The following is a 20,583-nucleotide window of genomic DNA, read 5'->3' on the forward strand; positions in this document are numbered from 1 at the left end:
CAAACTTGGTGACTGTAATTGTACAGTATTCAGTTTGATTTTATTCTTTCTGTTTAAAGATTGTATTATATTATTTTTCAAGTAGATATTATAACTTGTGATCGTTGAAATAGGCTTTTAAAGGGCTGACCAGTGAATGTCCTAAAAGGACCTATGTAATAGATAAAATTATAATAAAAATAGGTAGAAATTATTTGTAATTGTTTTCTTTGTTTGTAAATGAGTCCAAAATTTACTAATAATTTATAGAAACAATTTATTCTGAAATATTTTTAATATTCCTCCTACTATAAATTAATTCTAAGAAGAAAGCTTTTGCTAAATAAAGGTAAACTTTAGTCAGAAGTATGACATAATTCATGCCCTCAAGAACCTAACTGGAGAGAAGACTAACACCTATGAAGCAGTTAATAATTTAATGCTAAACTATAGCACAGATTGTTGTTTTAAAGCAATTCAGAGGAAGCTTCATGGAGGAAGTGAGACTAAAAGATAGTTCTAATCCTTATCCAAATGACCACAAATTCTGAATTAGTACGGTTCATCCATATAGTATTTTGTATTAGGGGGGTTCAGATCAGTGCATTGAATGAAGTGCATTGTTGTAGAGACCAGCCAATTTTCTTTAACATGAATAATGTAGGGGTATCCATCTATAGGAATAGGTAGAAAGTGTAGAATGATTCATAGTCAGTTACCCTCAGTTCCCTCAATGCCTTCTCTATTGGAAGGGTTTATTGGGGTTTGAGTGTGTTATAGTTAGTTAGATAGCCATAACTGACTATTTTTATGTTATTCCCAATTTAGGTAACTTCCCATCCCCCTTTTTCTTTGTAGCTTGTGATTTGTTCTCTCACAACAGTTAGTTGGCAAATTTCTGCAGCAGGAGCCAACACAGCAGGCTGCCACTCTGTAACTAGCCAAAGTGAGAGAATAGACAGAAAGAACCATGAACCTGAGTGACATCTACCAGGAGAGTCGATTTTACCCTGGCAAGAATATGGGTAAAGATAACATGCCTAAACACTGATCCCTGGTTGGGCTGTGAGCCCTACAGCAAGTCTGGCACATGACTTCCCTTTAAATAGGATAGTGTTCAAGCCCTCCCAGTGAAGTAGCAAGCCCTTTGGAAATCTGCATGTTAGTATAGAACATGTTACCTTGGCAACAGTGAGCTTGCTTCATTACCAGATGGCATTAGCTTGAATTTCTGATGTCCCACAGGAATTGCCAAGAATCAGACCAATAGTACATGTCATTCAGCATCATGTCAGTGACCCTGGCAAATGTTAGCTATTTCAAAGAAGAGATTCCATAGTCACATATATCTCTACAGGTCATTGTATCCTCCTTTGCCTACCCAGCATGCCCCACTTCCCTCAATCTCACATTTGGTACACTGAGTTCCAGCACAGTTCAAATAAATGAAAATCTCAAAAATCATAGACTTCCAACATGTTAGAGTTAGAAAAGAGTTTAGAAATACAGTGGTACAATCCCAGCATTTTACAGGTAAAACAGAGGCCCAAAGAAGGAAAATGACTTTGCCAAGATCATATCACTTGTTAGTGGCAGAGCCAAATCTTGACTTCTGGCCTTCTGACTTCAGTCTTATTTCCACTATAACACTGTGTTCCCATTGGTTTGCCATAAACTATTATTAAGTTAGAGCAAGCATATGTATCAACTTCCTCAACACAGCAGAGAGATTACATGTGGTAAAATAGATTGCCCATAGGAAAATGTTGCTTTGAGTCGCCCAAAGGGATATCCAAAATTTAGACCATACTGAATTACTTCAAATCATTCCGTCACAGAATTTTGAGGGCATTGCAGGTGTGATCTGGCTGAACCCAGAACAGAAGTCTCCTACCACTTACCTGACAAATCGTCCAGACTTTGCCTAAAGAACTCTAGGAGTTCCTTCCAATTTTGCATAACTTTAATCATTCATAATTTTCTTTATTTCATCAAACCTAAATGTACTTCTGCAATTTCCACACATTGCTCCTAATTCTGACTTCTAAGGCCAAATGGAAAGAGTCTAATCCTTCTACATGACAGCCCTTCAAATAATTGAAGACAGCTCTCATGTCTCCCCCTAAGTCTTCTCTTACCCAGGACAAACGTATCTTCTGTCACTCCTCATATGGTGTGACCTTGAGTATCTTCATCATCCTGGTTGTCTTGTTCTGGTTGTTTTCCATCCTAACAATGGACTTCTAAAATGTGGTACCTCTAACACTTTCCTCTAGTTATGGGCTGACCAGAAAAGAGTACAGCAGGACTGTGATTATACGCATGCCACTCTGCTCTCAATGCTGGGCTTGCTGGCTACTACAAGCCCGGATTTTTACATTTTTGTTTTTTCTAAACCCAAACACTACTCCAAAAAGAACATTTCCACATACAAAGTAGAACAAAGAAGATTATAAATGAAACTACATATCTTTATTATGTAGTTTGATTTTTATAATAAATTCAAAATAACATTTTCAGAACTGTCTTGCTTCTCTGTTTCCTTCTGAACTTCTTTCTGTTTTCTTCTGTGCAAGCTTTATTTATTAATTTATTTTGATTTATCAACAATCACTTCTATAAGCTTTTGGGTTTTAAATTTTTCTCCCCCTCCCTCCCCAAGACGGCATACAATCTGACATAGGCTATACATATACATTCCTATTAAACATATTTTCACATTAGTGACGTTGTAAGGAAGAATTAGAACCAACAGGAGGAACCACAGGAAAGAGAAAGCAAAACAAAACAGAAGAAAAAAATAGCAAATAGTATGCTTCAATCTGCAGTCAAACTCCATAGTTCTTTCTTTGGTTGTGGATGGCATTTTCCATCATGAGACCTTTGGAGATGTCTCAGATTCTTGCATTACTGAGAAGGGCTAATTCTATCAAAGTTAGTCATTGCACAACGTGGCTGTTACTATGTACAACGTTCTCCTGTTTCTGCTCACTTCACTCAGCATCAGACCATACAAGTCTTTCCAGGTTTTTCTGAAGTCAACCTGCTCATCATCTCTTATAGTACAATAGTATTTCATTACATTCATATACCACAACTTGTTCAGCCATTCCCCAATTGATGGGCATCCTCTTAATTTCCAATTCTTTGCCACCACAAAAAGAGCTGCTATGAATGTTTTTGTACATGTGGGTCCTTTTCCCATTTGTTTGATCTCTTTGGGATACAACCCTAGACGTGCTATTGAGTCAAAGAGTATGTACATTTTTATAGCCCTTTGGGCATAGTTCCAAATTGCTCTCCAAAATGGTTGGATCATTTCACAACTCCACCAACAATGCATTAGTGTTCCAATTTTCCCACATCTTCTCCAACATTATCATTTTCCTGTTTTGTCATGTTGGCCAATTTGATAGGTATGATATGGTACCTCAGAGTTGTTTTGATTTGCATTTCTCTAATCAATAGTGATTTAGAGCATTTTTTCATATGACTATAGATGGCTTTAATTTCTTCATCTGAAAACTGCCTACTCATATCCTTTGACCATTTATCAATTGGAGAATGATATGTATTCTTATAAATTTGACTTAATTCTCTATATATTTTAGAAATGAGGCCTTTACAGAGACACTGGTTGTAAAAATTCTTTCCCAATTTTCTACTTTCCTTCTAATCTTGGTTGCATTGACTTTGTTATGCAGTCTTTTAAAAAATAAGTTTTCATTGGTTTACATCACTTAAATTTCTATCTGTATCTCTCCCTTCTCCTTTCCTAAAGAGCCATACTATTCTGTGCATTTTCAAAATGCTTCAATGTCCCTCTTTCTTTCTTTTGGGAAGGGGACAACCACATTGCCAGTTCCAATCTTTTTTAAGTCCTCCCCTCAATAAAATAAATACAATCCCTGTAACAAATAAGCAGAGAATTACAAGAATCATAGTTTTAAAACAATTTAAAAACTTTTTTTTAAAATGAGTATCTAGTTTCTCTGTAAAGTCCTACTCTAGTACCTGTTAATGGTGTGTGCCAGCAGAGGACAAACTTTGTCAGATTCTACCTGATGCCAGAACTGCTCATACATCCAGTACATTCCCAACAAAGCAACTTGGGATAGGCTGTGGCTACATGTTATTAAAATGCCTGTAGCTTTGACCCAGAGATCCCACTGCTCGGCTGCCTCAGAATGTGTAGAGCAGCACTTTTTATAGTAGCAAAGAAGTGGAAGGAAGGGTTTAACAGTTTGTGAATGGAATGAAAGATCACTGTACCATAAAGAGTAGTCAATGTGACGAATACAGAGAAGCATGAGAAGACATATGACCTGATGTGAGGTAAGGAAGCGGAATCAGGAAAACAGTATACAAAATGATTACAACATAAATGGAACAAAGGCTATCAACGAAACACCCAAAATGGAATGTTGTGAAATTGTAATGACCAAGCTTGGTCCCCAGAGAAGAAATAGGAGATTATACTCTCATTCCTTCTTTGTGGAAGTGGGGTTCTACAGGTATAGAACATTGTATACAGTGTTGAACTTCATTAATGTGCTAGTTGGCTTTGCTGAACTATTAATTTCTTCTTTATTATAAAGGGTGGCTCTTGGGGAAGGGGAGAGGGAAATATTGGGAAATGTAGATAAAATAAAAATAAATGATAGTGTTTTTGAAAATTTAAAACCTCATTCAGTAGACAAAGGCAGGGTGAGAAATGTAGTCCCAACAACAGACTGTTATGTCTGTTTTCTAGGGACTGGTAGAGCTGAGTATAGAGAGTCTTATCACCAGGAAGCTGGTCATAAAAGGGTAAATACTTTGGCCATTCCAACCTACAAAACAAAAAACAAACACTATTCAGTCCTGTATGTCCTCCCACCCCTTTGCTTCTGCAATGATTGTTGACAGAATAGCAGGAAGAGAGAGACAGAGAATTACAAGAGTCATAGTTTTAAAACAATTTTTAATGATCTTTTTCTCTTGGTCCCCAAAATGTGAAATCCTTGCCTAGTTATTGGCCAGTGGACATACCATTAGAGTAACTGGATCACATCAATCTCAATATTCTTTCTATAAATGAAGGCAGAAGACAAATGAGAATTGCAAGTAAATGGAAGGCTGGCTCACAGGTTCTCCTTGGAGGAGAATATAAAGAGTTGGCAAAATGGGTTTTTATCAAAGGCAACAAGAAGTGTTGTTTCGTGAGACATTTGGTTATCTGGTCCTGAGGTGCTTATTTCAAGCATTTGTAGAAAGGCAGCCATTACAACAGTTTGATAGAACATTTTAAAAAATGCTTACTCTGAGCCAGACACAGTGCTAAATGCTAAGGATACAGAAACAAGAAAACGATTTGGTCCCTATACTTAATAAACTTATTTTCTAATATAGGTAGATTACACAGGAGAGCTAGAAGTGGGGTGAGGGATGAAGGCCATGTTCACAGGGGCAACTGTGATGGTAAAGCAGAGTAGAGATTGAGCTGGAAGTGAAGTAAGCAGCCTGGTTGGGACTTCTCATGATATGGTAGTTCCATATCCAAAGACTCTGTAATCATCTCTCACTAATCATTGAGTCAGCCTCAGAGTGGAGACATCCTTAGCAGTGTGAAGTGTGAAACAGAGCAGAGAATGAGCCAGAATTGAATTGATAATTGTCAGAAAGGATAATTGCAGTTTATGTGTCAACATGTGTTACAGAGGATAAGAAAGTAGAAGAATTCTAAAAAGACCTTCCAAATTAAATTGTCATATACTTTAATATTTGGTGACTTCAATCCAACATAGGCATAGAACAAATATGAAAATCAATACCATTTAGAAGAAAGAATAAAATTTATGAGATACGGCAATTGACAGTATAGAAAACTGTAGCCTTTTTAAACAAACTTTTTACTCAGAGAATGGGAAATGGATAAAAGAACAGATATCAATGCTTTCACTATTTCTTAAAGAATGTAAATCATTGGCTACAATGAGAAGACAAAAAAAAGCACAGAAATTGCTTCCAAAAACAGATACTTTATCATCTTGCCAAGCAGAGGGAGATGACAGCCAGGAACTGTATCAGTTTAGAATATGTTTATTTGTCAAATCTTAAGGAGCAAGATAGAAAATTATAGGCAATATTGCCTCAAAATAACAAGAAGCAATAAAAACGAAAATACATTTAAAGAAAGCTTGATAAAACCCAACTAAGTTAAATCACCCTGAAGACACTTAAGAATAAAGCTAGAAGAACAAAAGGATGAAAAATGTAAAAGGTCTGTAGGGATATCTGTTTTGAACCTTTTTTTCCCTCAGTGACAATACAGCTATCACATCTTAGACTTTAATATTAGTCCTCGTTGTTCTGTGTGAGGAAATACAAATGGCCCTACAGAAAGCAAAGATGGAGCAGCTGGACTTGACCAGCCATGCATTAAGGAGGTTGATATTGGAGGTGACAGAAGGGTAGGGGAATTGAAGGATTGATTCTCAAGATATCTAAAAGAGTGGAAAATACTAAACCTTTAGGGGGAAAGCACAGACTGTATTTTTACTGAGAAAATATCAATAATTTCTAACCTGTCCTGACTTTGACACTACTTTTGTTATCTTGACCAAGTCAATCTCTGGGTGGCCTGAGTTTCATCATTTGGAAAATAAGAGTATTGAACTAGATAGTCTTTGAGAGGTCCCTTCTAGCTCTAGATTCTGTGATGGTCCTATTTTCCCATATCTATAAAATCTTTATAAAAATTATCTACACATGCATTGAGAGTATCCTGAATGAAGGTATGAGCAAGAAACAGGCAGGTTTTGCAGATGATGTTCTACAACAGACCGTATTTTTATAGTCAAACAACAGACTGAAGATTGTCAAGAATACAGTATTTTTTATTGATTACATATATGTGTGTATGTATTTAACAAAAAAATACATGCATAAATCTGTGTGTATGTATGTGTGTGTACATATTCTGTGGAACAGAATATCCCCTTGGAGTCTTTTTCATCTCTCATTTGTTGTCCTCATTTCAGTTTCTTCTTTAGATGTTCTCAGGATGACCTGGCTTAGTTGGGTCTCTCTGTATACTTTACGTAAAACTTGTTTTATCAGTACTCCTTTTGCTCTTTTATAAGACAGTGCTATATACATAATTTTCCATCATTTTCCTGTTACTTGTTTCCATTATAAATCCCAAAGTCAAGCAAGATTCCTTGAAAGAGGTAACAATAGAGAAAACTTCATTCCATGACCCTGATCATTTGTGTTCAGTGAGCCATAAAACAGAAAAAAAAATATTGTATTCCAAGGTGTGTGCCACTGTCATGAAGAAAGCCCAGCACACAGCAGAGAATTCAAATGTAAAAGGGGCAACTAGGTGGCACAGTGGATAAAGTGCCAGGCCCAGAGTCAGGAAGACTCAACTTCCTAAGTTTAGATCTGGCCTCAGACACTGACCCTGGGCAAGTCACTTAACCCTCTTTGCTTCAGTTTCCTCATCTGTAAAATTATCTGGAGAAGGAATGGCAAACCACTCCAGTATCTTTGCCAAGAAAACCCCAAATGGGGTCCCAAAGAGTCAGACCCAATATTTCAGTCATTTCAGACTGAGCAATAACAACAACATAGATAGTGAGGTTTTTCGGATAGTCTTATTTGTAGATGACATTCTGTTGATTGTATCAAGCTCTAGGACTTAAAAGAGCCTCCGAAATAAAATCAGTAGTCATTTAAGAGTCGTCTTAATGATTCACATCAGAAGACCAAGTGGATAAAGCAAGGCTGTTTTCCAGACTGTGATATGTAATTGGATGGACAACCCATAGAGTTAGTTTATCATTCCATAAATCTTAGACCCTGTGGATATGCAATTATCTAGGCTCTAAATTGAACAGGAAGGGGAGAAGGGAGGAAGGGAGGCTAGTTTGTCTCTGGGAAGTTGTACAGTCATTTTAATGACTCAAACTTCTTCCAGAAACAAAGACTTATCTTTTTAACATTGATTGATATTCTTCAGTGATGCTGTATTAAATGCAAGTCATGGGACTCCACTGACTCCGAAGGGTGATAAAGTGGCACATAGTGGTGAATAAGCTTCATTGAATTCTTAGTAAGGGATTGCACAGGAGGAGTGTTATGAGAGATGCCATAACAGACATGTGAGATCAAAAAAGCCAGTCTTATGTGAAGCATGGTTCAACCTCAAAGAAGCCAGACTGCCAGTATTTTCATGGATCCACTGAGGAAAATTTATAGGAGGTTGTGAATAGGAGTCATGGAATGGGAAGAGGCATGGATAAGTTGCATTCTATACCATTGAAGAGAGTACTCATGTCTGTGAGATCACAAAGCTCCATCTAAATAGGGAAGAGAATATAACTACTTTGTGTGATATGCTGTAGTAGAGTGTTGGATTTGCAATCAGTGAACCTGGGTTTAATTCTTGTTTCCACGTGTGAAAGACCTTGGGAAAACTATTTAACCAGAATTTCCTCAAATGAAAAGTCTCTTCCTACTCTAAAATCCATGATCTTATGCCTGTCCTTTTGCTGAACATTATTGATATAGTATGAAAAAGAAATTTATGCATAGTGCTTTGCAAACTTCCCAAGGATATTTAAGTATCAGCTGTTGTTATTATTATTATTTCAGTCCTCAAGGTACTTGTCAAGTCAGCAAGCATTTTTATTAAATGTTTCTTATATACTAACACTGTAATAAGTACTGGGATTTCTAAGGAATACAAAAAAACAGCCCCTGCTTTCAGGGAGCTCACAGTTTAATGGAGGGAGCAATGTGCAAACAAATATATACATATTAGATAAACAGAAGGTAAATCTAATTTAATCTAAAGAGGGAAGCTACTAGCATTTAAAGGAATCAGAAAAAAGCTTCCTGTGAAAGGGGGAATTCTAATTGGGACCTGGGACCTTAAGAAAACTAGAGAAGCAAGAATGGAAAGATGAAGAGGGGGAGAATTCAAGGCATGAAGGATAGCCAGTGAGAATGCATGGAGCCAAGAGCTGGAGTAATTGTGCAATTAATAGTAAGAAGGCCAGTCACCAGTCTCAGAGTACATGGGAGGGAATGAGGTAAAATGAAGACTGGAATGGTAGGAAGGAGAGCAAGTTATCACATTCCTTAAAAGCCAAACATAGGGTTTTACGTTTGATTCTTGAGGCAGTAGGCTGCCACTGTAGTTTATTGAAAGGGAGATGACATGATCTGACCCACATATTAAAAGAAAGACCAGTTTGACAGTTGAATAGAGGATGGACTGGAATGGAGGAAAACTTTTGAGGCAAAGAGACCAACTAATAAAAGACTATTATGATTGTCCAGATATGAGGCGATGAGGGCCTATACTAGGATAGGCGCAGGACTGGAGGAAAGAAAGGGGCATATATGGGAGGTGTTATGAAGACAGAATCTTCAAGACTTGTCAAACTGATTGGATAAGGGGCATTTGAGAGTGAAGAGATGAAGCTGAACCTAGGCTATGATCTTAATTGGGAAGCTGATGAGTGTAGTCAGATTGTAGATAGTGATTTCAGATAGTGTGAAAAAGATAGGACAATAGCAGAGTTAGATACATTCGGTAAGAGTTTTTTGAGGATGAAGTAGACATGAGTATGTGTGTAGGCCGTTGGGAAGCAGCTGATAGAGAAATTGAAGATTAGTGAGAGAGTAGGAATGACGGAGGAATCAATCTGCTGGGGAAGACAGGTTCTAACAGGATCACTTATACATGTAGAAAGGTTTGTCTTGGCAAGGAGAAGGGCCACCTCTTCATGCAAGTCAGGGTTGAAGGAAGAGATAGTAGTAGAAGGCATCTGAGTGATTTGAGATGAGGAGGCAGGGATGCGATGGAGTTTTCAGAGAATCTCAATTTTTTAACTGAAATATTGGCAAGATTCTCAACTGAGAGGGTGGTAGAGAGGAAAGAAGCCAGGGGAGATTTGAGAAGAAATGGAAATGTTTGGAAGAGCCACTATGGTGAGTGGGCTAGTAAATTGATTAGGGAGGCATAAAAGGATTGTCTTGCTGAAGGGACAGCCCATTTGAGATTATGTCATATAAATTTGTAGTGGTATGAGTCTGCAAGGTTTCATGTTATTCTCCAGCTTCATTCAGTAGCATGTGAATAAAGAATAAAGGCAGTAATGTGAATACTACTGCAGAAGTTTCCAAAGGAATATGTAAGCTTGTCAAATGTATATTTGGAGCCAGCATGATAAAGTATAGAAGATATCAATAAGGTGCAAGAAGAGGTGCGAAATACTATCTTTCTATAGATCCAGAGTGGACTGAGGAGGAGACCTGCACCTAAGGGTAGCATTCAAAGGCAAAGAGCAGTCAGTTCATTGCACTAGGCTATACACTGAACAGGAAGCACATTCAGAAGCAAGCAGCAACTTTGTAGCACAAACCCCAGGAACAGGGTGAGATCTCAGATACAGCTTCTAGCCCAGTCTGAAGCCTGCAGGAGGACAAACTAGGGCAGAAATCCCAGACCAGAGAGAAGCCTACAATTCTGTTACTCTGAACCAGCACGGCTTTCTGATAGAGCTGGCTGATAGTGACCAAGTGCAGCAGCTGTGTGTTGAAACTCCAGATGGAACAAGTCCACAGGCCTATTGTGCAGACCCAAACCCACCCAGGTCAGGAACTTGCAGAGCTCCAGCCAGGGGGCAGCAATCATACTTTGCTTTGGATCAGACCATTTTGGGAACCCTGGAAGCTTGCAGGTCCCCAGCCTGGGCTGTCCCTGAGATGTTGGAAAAACACAATATTTAATACTCCAAGAAAGCAGCAACATGACCAGCTCAGACATCCCTCTAGAATTGTATAGATCCTATCCCTAATGTAAGTCCCAAGTCAGGAAGTAGGCTGAAAGAATAAATAAACAAAAAAAGAATCCCACCATAAAAAGCTGTTATGGTGACAGGGATGCTTAAGACACAAACACAGAAGAAGGAAATGTCTCAAACATCTATAAGCAAAGCCTCAAAGAAAAACACAGCTTGAGCACAAATTCAAATAGAATTCCTGAAAGAGATGCTGTAAGTTTTTTAAAAAGCATTAAAACTTTCTAAATGAAAAGAGAACACTAGAGAAAAAAAAATTAGAAAAGAGGTGAGAGTTATAGAAGAAAAAAAGAAATTAAAAGCTTGGCAGAAGAGGAACAAAACTTTGCCCAATTAGAAGCTGATGACTTCATGAGACAACAAGAAAGATTAAAACAAAGTCAAAATTCTGGGGGGTAGGGAAGAAAAAAATGCAAAGTATATTCTAGCAAAACAACTGACTTAGAAAACAGATCAGAGAGATTAGACTACCTGAAAGGCATAAACAAAAAGAACGTAGACATCTTATTTCAAGAAATCAAAAAACTGCTTAGATCTCTTAGAACCAGAAGGCAGAATAGAAATAGAACATATTCACCATTCACTTCCTAAAAGAAATCTTCAAGTGAAAACTCTCAGGAACATTATAGCCAAAATCTAGAGCTTCCAGTCAAAGAAAAAGTAATGGAGGCATCCAAAAAGACAGAGTTGAAGTACCAAGGAGCCATAGTGAAAATCACACACTGTTTAGCAATCATCACTTCAAAGGAATGGAGAAGTTAGATTATGATGTTCTAGAAAGCAGAGGATACCGGCTTACAACTGAGAATAATTCAGCAAAACAGAATGTAATCTTTAAGAAACTAAACAAGAATAAATTATGTACATTTGAATATGGGGGAGGTAATACATGTATTGCTTCTGAACTCTCTCTACATCAAAGGTCATGGAAGGAGTTGACTTAGAGAGGGCCAGGAAGTTGTGCTCTTATGTCCTGATCATATTAAAAGAAGACTAGAAAAGGAGGGGAAGAGAATTATATTAGTTGGGGTAAAGGAGAGGAACATCTGGGAAAATGTCACATAATAGGGGTGTACAAATAGAAGTCTATCCAAACAAAGAAGAAGGTATGGGGCAAGCTGCTGCCATTTGAACCTCATTCTCATCTGAACTGGTCAAAGGAGGGAAGAATATGTACAGTGGGGTACAGAAATACATTTCACTTAACAGGGAAATAGTAATAGGAGAGAAAAGAGAAAGGGGAATGTAGGAAGAAGTGTTGATTAAGGGAGGAATTAGTCCTAAGCAAAACAAACTCTAAGGATGTGCAACAGTACTTCTCTCTCTTTTTGAATAGGCAAAGAATTGGAAACTGAGAGGGAACCTATCAGAGAATGGCTGAACAAGTCATGGTATAGAAATGCAATGGAATATTAGTGTGATATAAGAAACTATAAAAGAAATTGTTTCACAGAAAAACTAGGATGACTTATATGAACTGATGCTGAGTGAAGTGAGCAGAACCAGGAAAACAGCTTATACTAAAAGCAACAATTTTATAAAGACAAATAGCTTTAATCAGTATAATGACCAACCAGGATTCAGAAGACTCGTGATGAAGTATACTACTCTCCTTCTAATAGTGAGGTGAAGGACTCAGAGGGCAAAATGAGCCTTTTTTTTTTTAATGACCAGTGAGGAAATTTGTTTTGCTTGACTATACATATTGTAATAAGAGGGGGTTTTTTTTTGTTTGTTTGCTTGTTTTCCTTCTTTCTCAGTGGGGTAGATGTGGAGTGGAAAGGAGAGAAGTAGATTTTTGTTGACTAAAAAAAAAGGCACATAAAAAGTACCAGTTTAAAAAAAACTGAGAGTATCTTTTGATCTGAAATTTAGTTTAAATTGTCCTCCTTTTCCCCACCCTATGTAGAAAATCAAGATTCCCTGCCTCAAATCTTTTTTTATGTTATGAACTCATTTGGTAGTCTTGTAAAGCCTATGGACCCTTTCTCAGAATAATCTTTAAATGCATAAAATAAAACAAATAGAATTGTAAAAGAAAGCAGTTTTATTGAAATAGTTATTAAATTTGTTTTAAACAAAATTTATGGACCCCAGGATTAAGAACTACTGCTCTAGGCTGACTAAAATAAACAATCTTTCCTCAATTTCCTCATCTATAAAATGGGCATAATACTATTTGTACCACCTATCTCACATAGTTGATGTAGGAAAAAACACTTTATAAACTAGACATTACTTTATGTATGACCTTAGCAAATATTCCTAGAGGTTCAAAGACCAAGATAACCTGTTTGTTTCACATTGATTACCTTCAGCTACCAAACTTTCCCTAGAATGCATCCGTTCATCTTTCTATTTCAGTGTTAGATAGTAAAAGAGACATTTAAAATTTCATGGAACACTTTTTTGTTTATTTCTATCAAATTCCAACTTTAAAACTTGGAACTTCTACTGATTGGCACTGTTTATCAGCTCCATAAAAGGATAGTCAGATGTTGTTGGCTTGTAGAAGCTATGTCTCTGGTCCCTGTGTTCGCTGGTAAAGAGAAGTCAAACGTGATTCTGCAAAGGTTTGCCCTGAAGGAGGGAGGGAGGTTTGACATCCATTTTCAGGTGGTGAAGGGCAATAGAGTCAAGTAGTTATTACTGAACCTACTAAACTACAATATTATTCCCTATTTTGTTAATAGCTAGTATCTACTTCAAAGGCAGAATCACTGATCTTAGTATCTTCTTGACTTAACTGTCATATTGAAGAAGTGATTTCTGGTTACATAAGATATTTGAGGTAATAGGTACAAAAAATAGTATAGAAACACTCAAAGTGCTGCCTCAGTGTTGAGGGGATACAGTCAGTAGGTTTCAGTGGATGCAACATCTCATTGATCTGAGCTTTTCTTCCAGTGGTGCTATTTGTGATCTGTTTGTGATTTCTAATCCTGTGTGATCCTTACCTGTGTCTTTTCATAAACCTCCACAGTGTGTTTTCATAAACCTCACTCAATGTCTAGAGACTTTCTTCTTCTGGTTCCTTTTTAATATTTGAGGGGCTCCTAGCCTAGTGGATAGAGAACTGGCCTTGAAATCAGGGAAAACCTCCATCAGTCAATAGACATTTAAGCACCATGCCCTGTGCTAAGGCTAAGAGTACAAAGAAAAATAAAAGACAGCCTCTGCCCTCGAGGAGCTCACAGTTTAATAGGAGAAACCACATGCAAACAACTGTACAACAAACGGTGTACAAAATAAATAGAAAATAATCAACAGAGGCACTAGATTTGAGAAGTTGGGAAAGGCTTCTTGTAGCCAGGATTTGAAGCCAGGAGGCAGAGATGAGGAGAGAGAACAGAATGTGCCAGGCATGGGGAATAGCCAGTGAAAATACCTGAAGTTAGTAAATGGAGTGTCTTCTTTGAGGAACAATAAAGAGGCCAATGTCACTGATCACTGGAGTATGTTTGGAGGTGAGGAAAAGGGGAGGGGTATATATGGTGTAAGAAGGCTGGAAAGGTGAGAGTGGAGAGAAAGGCTTCAGACATCAAATAGGATTTTATATTTGGTCTGGGAGGTGGTAGGGAACCACTGGAGTTTATGGAGTAGGGACTTGGGGTGACATGGTTAGAACTATACTTCAGGAATATCACTTTGATAGCTGAGTGGAAGATAGACTAGAGTGGAAAGAGATTTGTGGCAGGCAGATCAACCAGGTCTGAGGTGATGAGGACCGGTACCAGGGTGGCAAAAAAGGCAGGCCTTGACTGCAGATTGCATGTGGGAGTGAGAGATAGTGAGGAATGGAGGATGGCAATCCCCTCAGAAATAATAGAGACGTCAGGAAGGAGGAATTGTTTGGGGGAAAGATAAGGAGCTCAGTTTAGGACATAGTGAATTTAAGATGTGTATGGGACATCTACTTACTTCAAGATATCTGAGATGCAGGATTGGAGGCCAACTGAGGGGTTTGGACTGGATAAATAGATTTGAGAATCACCAACATAAAGATGATAAGTGCATCAATGGGAGCTGATGAGATCACTAAATGAAATAGTATAGAGGGAGGAGAAAAGAGGGCCCAGGACAGATCCACAGGAAAGTTGTAGTAGTAACAATAGGTAGTATTTATATAGTGATTTAGAGTTTGCAAATATCTTTACCAAAAAAAATTTTTTAACAAATATTTTCTGATTTTATCCTCATGATAACCTTATTTGGTAGGTGCTGTTATCATTCCTGTCTTAAATGCAAAAATTAGTGAAGCAAGCAGAGGTTAAGTGACTTGCCCAAGGTCATACAGCTAGTGTCTGAGGCTGGACTTGAACTCAAATCTTCCTGACTCCAGACCTAGCCAGCCAGCACTGTATTCTCTGTACTACCTAACTGCCTGTAGTGTGGAAACTAGAGGTGGTTGAGTTGTGTTTTAAGCTATTGTCTTCACCTAGATCCTAACCAAATTATACCCAAAGTACTTCTTATCTTCCTCCAATTAAACACTGTTCTTATGCTTCATTGGAAAAGCCTATTTAATGGTTAGAGTAGTATGTAGAAGAGTAACTTAACATTAGGGTTTTGCCACTTAGTTGTATTTTGTGTTAGGTAATGATTTTGCCTCAGTTGTCTCATCCATGAAATAGGAATAATAAATGGTTCATTAGGAAGATTATTAAAGAGTTAGTACAAGGGCACCCAAAGTATTTCACCTAAATACTGAGAACTGATTTTATACTTGTCACTTTCTCTTCCAGCAAATATTCGTTTACTTTTTCCCTGCGACACATGGCTGCATTTCTTTTTCCTTGGTCCTCTTTTTCACTCCCTGCCCACCCTTAGGTTGTAGCACAACTGAAAATGTAAAAGGATTTATGGGTATTTCTCAGGATGCAATTTTGTAATGAACGCAAAAATCAGCTGTTTCTGTTTTACCTTTGGGTTCATTTTTAGAAATTTCATGTCCATCCTGACCAGCTTTTCTTATAAATGTATAGTTCAACTACAAGATCTGTTTAATATTCCCTACCTTATGCTTGCCATGTGTCCCTGAGTGTACATATGCCCACCTCTCTCTCCTGGCAGCCATTATAATCTGGACAGGCTGGTCAAAGGGAACAACAGACATGCTCACTGCATCTTGGAGCCCCAGAATTCTAGCGCCCCCCTTGATGCTTGAATAAGGTAATTTTAGGGCAGATGAAAGGAAGAATTACTTTACACAGTAGGTAGTAAACATATGGGACTCCTTCCGCTGAAAGGTTATACAAGCAGAAAATATAAATAGGTTCAAAATGTGTTTCTCTGAACTAGTGGGTGATTGATCCAAAAGCAGTTACAAAGGGAATTTTCTGCTATCCCTGGGCTTTTTAGGGCGATGTCAAGAAAGACAGCTGTGGAATTATCTCATAAAACCTCCCTCAGTGCTACTGTCAGAGATTAAGTAGGTGCATAGAGCATTAACTTATCCTGTTTTCTAAAAGAGACATTCTGAACTCTGTGATTAACTGAGGCAACCTTTGCATTATATAAATGTGAGGTGGTGATCATAATGGTGGTGGTGATCATAATGGTGGTGGTGATGGCAGTGGTGGTAGTAGTGGTATTATTGTTCATGTAATTAAATGTTAAATCTTCTGTTCTTCCCCTCATTTTGATAGGTTACTTTAGGAAAGGTACTGAAAGTCATTGTGGTCATGAGGAGCCTCTTCATTGATCGAACAATTGTGAAAGGATACAACGAAAATGTATACACAGAAGATGGAAAGGTAGGGTGTTGGACTTTGGTTTTTTTGGGGGGGAGGGAAGGTTTTTATATACTCACACACATAATAATATTTTTGTTCAGCCCAGAAAAATGTAGTGGATTCCAAATAAAATGATGAGCAGCCAATGCTGATATTTTTGTAAAGTGTGTGGCTTTACATTTTACACCCTCTACTTGGGTTTTTCATCCTCAAGCTTCTGCTTTTCTTTAAACCCTATGCCCTTAGTTGAATTTCTGATTTATCACCTTAGACCCCAGTTGCCTCATTAAACATGTCTTCTGAGGAAACAGATTTTTTTTCCCTAGCCTGGCTGCACATTAATAGCCTATGGTTCAGCCTTTTGCTTTTGCCAGTATCATAAGGAAATTGGGGGTTAATTTTAAGCACAATTTGAAGATCTTTCTTCTCTGAAATAAAGTAGCCCTGAGGATGTTGCATATCAGTAATAATAGCACACACTGAACAGCTGTTATTTAAGAAAGAGAACTCATTTCTCAGAGTGCATTATGTATGAAAAATTCACCCACCTTGAATCCCTAATTTCTTTTGACTGCATCTACTCCAAATAGTTCAATGGAACGCATCAGAAGGTGGACCTTACATGCTTTTTATTTTTCTTTTTTTTTTTCCAGAGTGAAATTACCACCACCACCCCCTTTTGAGACACTAGCCCAACTTGTGCTGGTCACTTTCTAACACTTGCCCCCTCTCTCTCATGAGCTTTATAGCTTCTTCCTCTTATAATGATTCCCATTAAAGTAATAAGTTCATTAGAGCTAGCCAAGCATTCAGCACCCAAAGGCCATGTTATAATGAGGATAGGATATCTAAAAAAAAAACCTAATAACTATAACTTAATGCACAGCAGTTTGTTGTAAAAGAGGTAAGGATATGAGATAGTGACACACATACATATGTATACACACATAAATCTCTGTGTGTGTGTGTGTGTGTCTTCTAGAGCCACTTATTTCCAGGATTCTATCATTGCTCAAGATATTTAATGAACTCCTTCCTTTCTCTTCGCCCTCAGAACCTATATCAGGTTCTTTTTAATATTTTTAATGGTGGCAATCTTTGTCTTTTGTGGGTGGATTTTGAATTTTGGAACTGCCATAAGTCCTTTCAGACCAGTGATTAAGTGGTGTCGTGCTGGTTTGGATCCAAAGCATGGTTATGGGAAAGACTTTGCTGAGTTTTAGAAGAGACATTCCAAATGTGGTGGGGGTTTTTAATGCCAGCAGAAACATTGGAATAAGTAACTGAATACTCTCACAAAGTGGTTTCTTTGAAGGACAACACCCATTTGGATGTGCAGATTCTATTCTGTGGTTTGTGTGTATCTCCATATATCATTATTACAAATTCACAACTAGTGTGAGACACAGTTCCGGTCCTTATAAAAGTTATGGTCAGTATGGTCTAGCTGGGGAGTTAAGATATAAGCATCTGGAAAGTTAAATAGCAATAGAGAAGTCAAATAAAACTAGCGGTATGCATGATTACAAGGTAATATGCGGTTGGTTTACAAATGTGTTGTCAAAACAGCCCAAATTTAGGAAATGGTGAGGGGCTTAAAGCTCCCTGAGAGATCAAACTGTTTGTGAGTACTCTTGGGGTGCCTCAGAAGCAGCTCAGCAACTTGGAAGTTGGTGGAGTTGAAGCATCGAAAGTCAAAAGATTTCAGGTCAGAAGACCTGAGTGTGAAGATAAGCTCTGCTGCTGACATGGGCAAGTCGGATAAACCCTCTAGTTGAATTAGGTCAGTGATTATCAGCCTTTTTGAGTGTAAAGACTCATTTTAACCACTAGCGCGCCCCCCCCAAAAAAAAATTCTTGGACCCCGACAATTATAACTACTGTTGACTGAGAGACTTCATGATGATAAAGAGCTACTTCGGATTCAGTAATGCTTTTAAATGTTTATATTTTATTAATCACAAAAGCATTCATTTGAAAAATAATGCATAAGTAAAATATATAATTGATTCATTCTACATAAGGTATTTTTGCTCAGTATAGAGTGATACTGCATGTTTTGTTGTAGCTGAAGACTCAAATGACAGTGTTTTGTGTGCATATGGATCCTTGGACCTTCTGCAATAACTTGGTAGCACCTCTGTTCTGGTCCAATAGATTGGGAACAACAAGAAAAAAGGGTCTCTAAGGACCTTTCTAGTATTAAATCCTGTAATCCATCTATTTACATAGAAACAGTTGATAAATGAATAATTATGTGGCAAGTTGAATTGTATGGGTACAATCATAGCATCAGAGTGTAGATATCATCAATTTCTAATACATTTATTTCACCAGTAGCAGATCAGTGGAGCTGTTTGAAGTGTCTAGTTTTAACCAGTGCAGAAACAAAATAGCATAAAGAAAAGGAAATGAATGTCAAAAAGACAAAGGATTATTTTTTGGCAGAAAAAGTTTTGTGTATCAAGAGGATGTGATACTGTTGTCCTTTATTCTAAGCTTGAAGAAGTTGTTTAGAAGTAAATTTAAAGAAGGGAATGAGAAAACTATGCCAAAATGATAATATAATACTTTTGTTTAGCATTTTACTGTTTATTAAACATTTTCATAGTCATTGTTATTTAATCACCAAACAGCTTTGTAAGGTAATCAGTACACATGTTATTAACTCCATTTTACAGATAAGGAAACTGAGGCCCCCACACAGAGGTTAATCTACTGAGCTAGTAAAGTCACAGGACTAGTAAACGGTGCAGCCAGGACACTCTGACTCTCAAGGGCTTTATACTCTATTACCTTCCCTCTTCTGAAGTAGTTCTTTATAAAGGTGAGAATCACAGAAGGAAATAGAAAGGTGATGAAGTAGAAATTAGAGAGGATTGATCGTAAAGTATAAAATGTTAGAGCCAGAAAGAAGTTTAGAGATCATTTAGCCCAGCCCCCTCATTTTACACGTGAGGAGTTGTAGGTAAATCAAGCAACAACCTAAGTTTCGTGTCAACTCTAAATAAAAGGCTATCTGTCACAAGCTCTGAGAGTTACAGAATTGGAAATTATGCCAAGAAAGTGACTAAGATGGCCATACCTTTTGCCTCAGAAGTCACACTGCTAGGTGTATGTTCTAAAGTCATCAAAGACAGCAAGGTCTAATATATACACCAACATAATGAAAGCAGCACTTTTTGTAGTTGCAAAGAAATGGAAATAAAATAAATGCCTTTCATTTAAGGAATAGCTAAATAAAATATGGTACTTGAATGTAATGGAATATTACTGTACCGTACAAAATGATGAATATGAAAAATACAGAGAAGCACAGGGAAGGCTTAAATTAACAGATGCCAATTGTTGTAGAACCAGGAAAACAATATACACAATGATTACAACTATGTAAATGGGAAGAACATCAACAGCAACCACAAGAACTTGAATATTATGTAATTTAATGATCGACCTTGAGCCCAAAGAAGACAGAAGAAACTGCACCCTTCTCCATTCTTTGTAGAAGTGAGTGCTATGGAAGGGAAACATTGCATATCCCAGCAGATTTGGTTTGTGTTGATGACTTTTGCCAAACTGCTTTTTTCCCCCCTCTCCTCTTTTCTTCTTTTTTTGAGGATGGGAAAAAAGAGAGAGAGATTTGAAAATGACAGTGTATAAAAACAAAAGATGTCAACTAAAAAAAGTTTTTTTTATTAATTTATTTTGATTTATCAATAATCACTTCCATATGCTTTTGAGTTTAAAATTTTTCTTCCCCTTCCTCCCCACCACCCTCCCCAAGATGGCGCACAATCTGATATAGGCTATACATTTACATTCATATTAAACATATTTTCACATTAATGATGTTGTAAGTAAAAATTAAAACCAATAGGAGGAACCATCAGAAAGAGGAAACAAAACTCAACAGAAGAGAAAAAAAAAATATCAATTCAACTTCCATAGTTCTTTCTTTGGACGTGGATAGCATTTTCCATCACAAGGCCTCTGGAGATGTCTTAGATCCTTGT

At 37.4% G+C, this 20,583-nt stretch overlaps 1 protein-coding gene across 1 annotated transcript in view; it reads left to right on the forward strand.

Moving 5' to 3' along the window:
• The window catches only part of MED27 (mediator complex subunit 27), a 231,521-nt gene that overhangs the window by 182,875 nt on the left and 28,063 nt on the right, over positions 1–20,583 (forward strand). Inside the window, exon 5 of the mRNA XM_027869645.1 lies at positions 16,484–16,591. Within this exon, the coding sequence (XP_027725446.1) occupies positions 16,484–16,591 (108 nt within the window). The remainder of the gene's footprint in view (positions 1–16,483; positions 16,592–20,583) is intronic.

The sequence above is a fragment of the Vombatus ursinus genome, unplaced genomic scaffold (assembly GCF_900497805.2).
Source record: "Vombatus ursinus unplaced genomic scaffold, bare-nosed wombat genome assembly UNPS02014793.1, whole genome shotgun sequence".
Lineage (NCBI taxonomy): Eukaryota > Metazoa > Chordata > Mammalia > Diprotodontia > Vombatidae > Vombatus > Vombatus ursinus.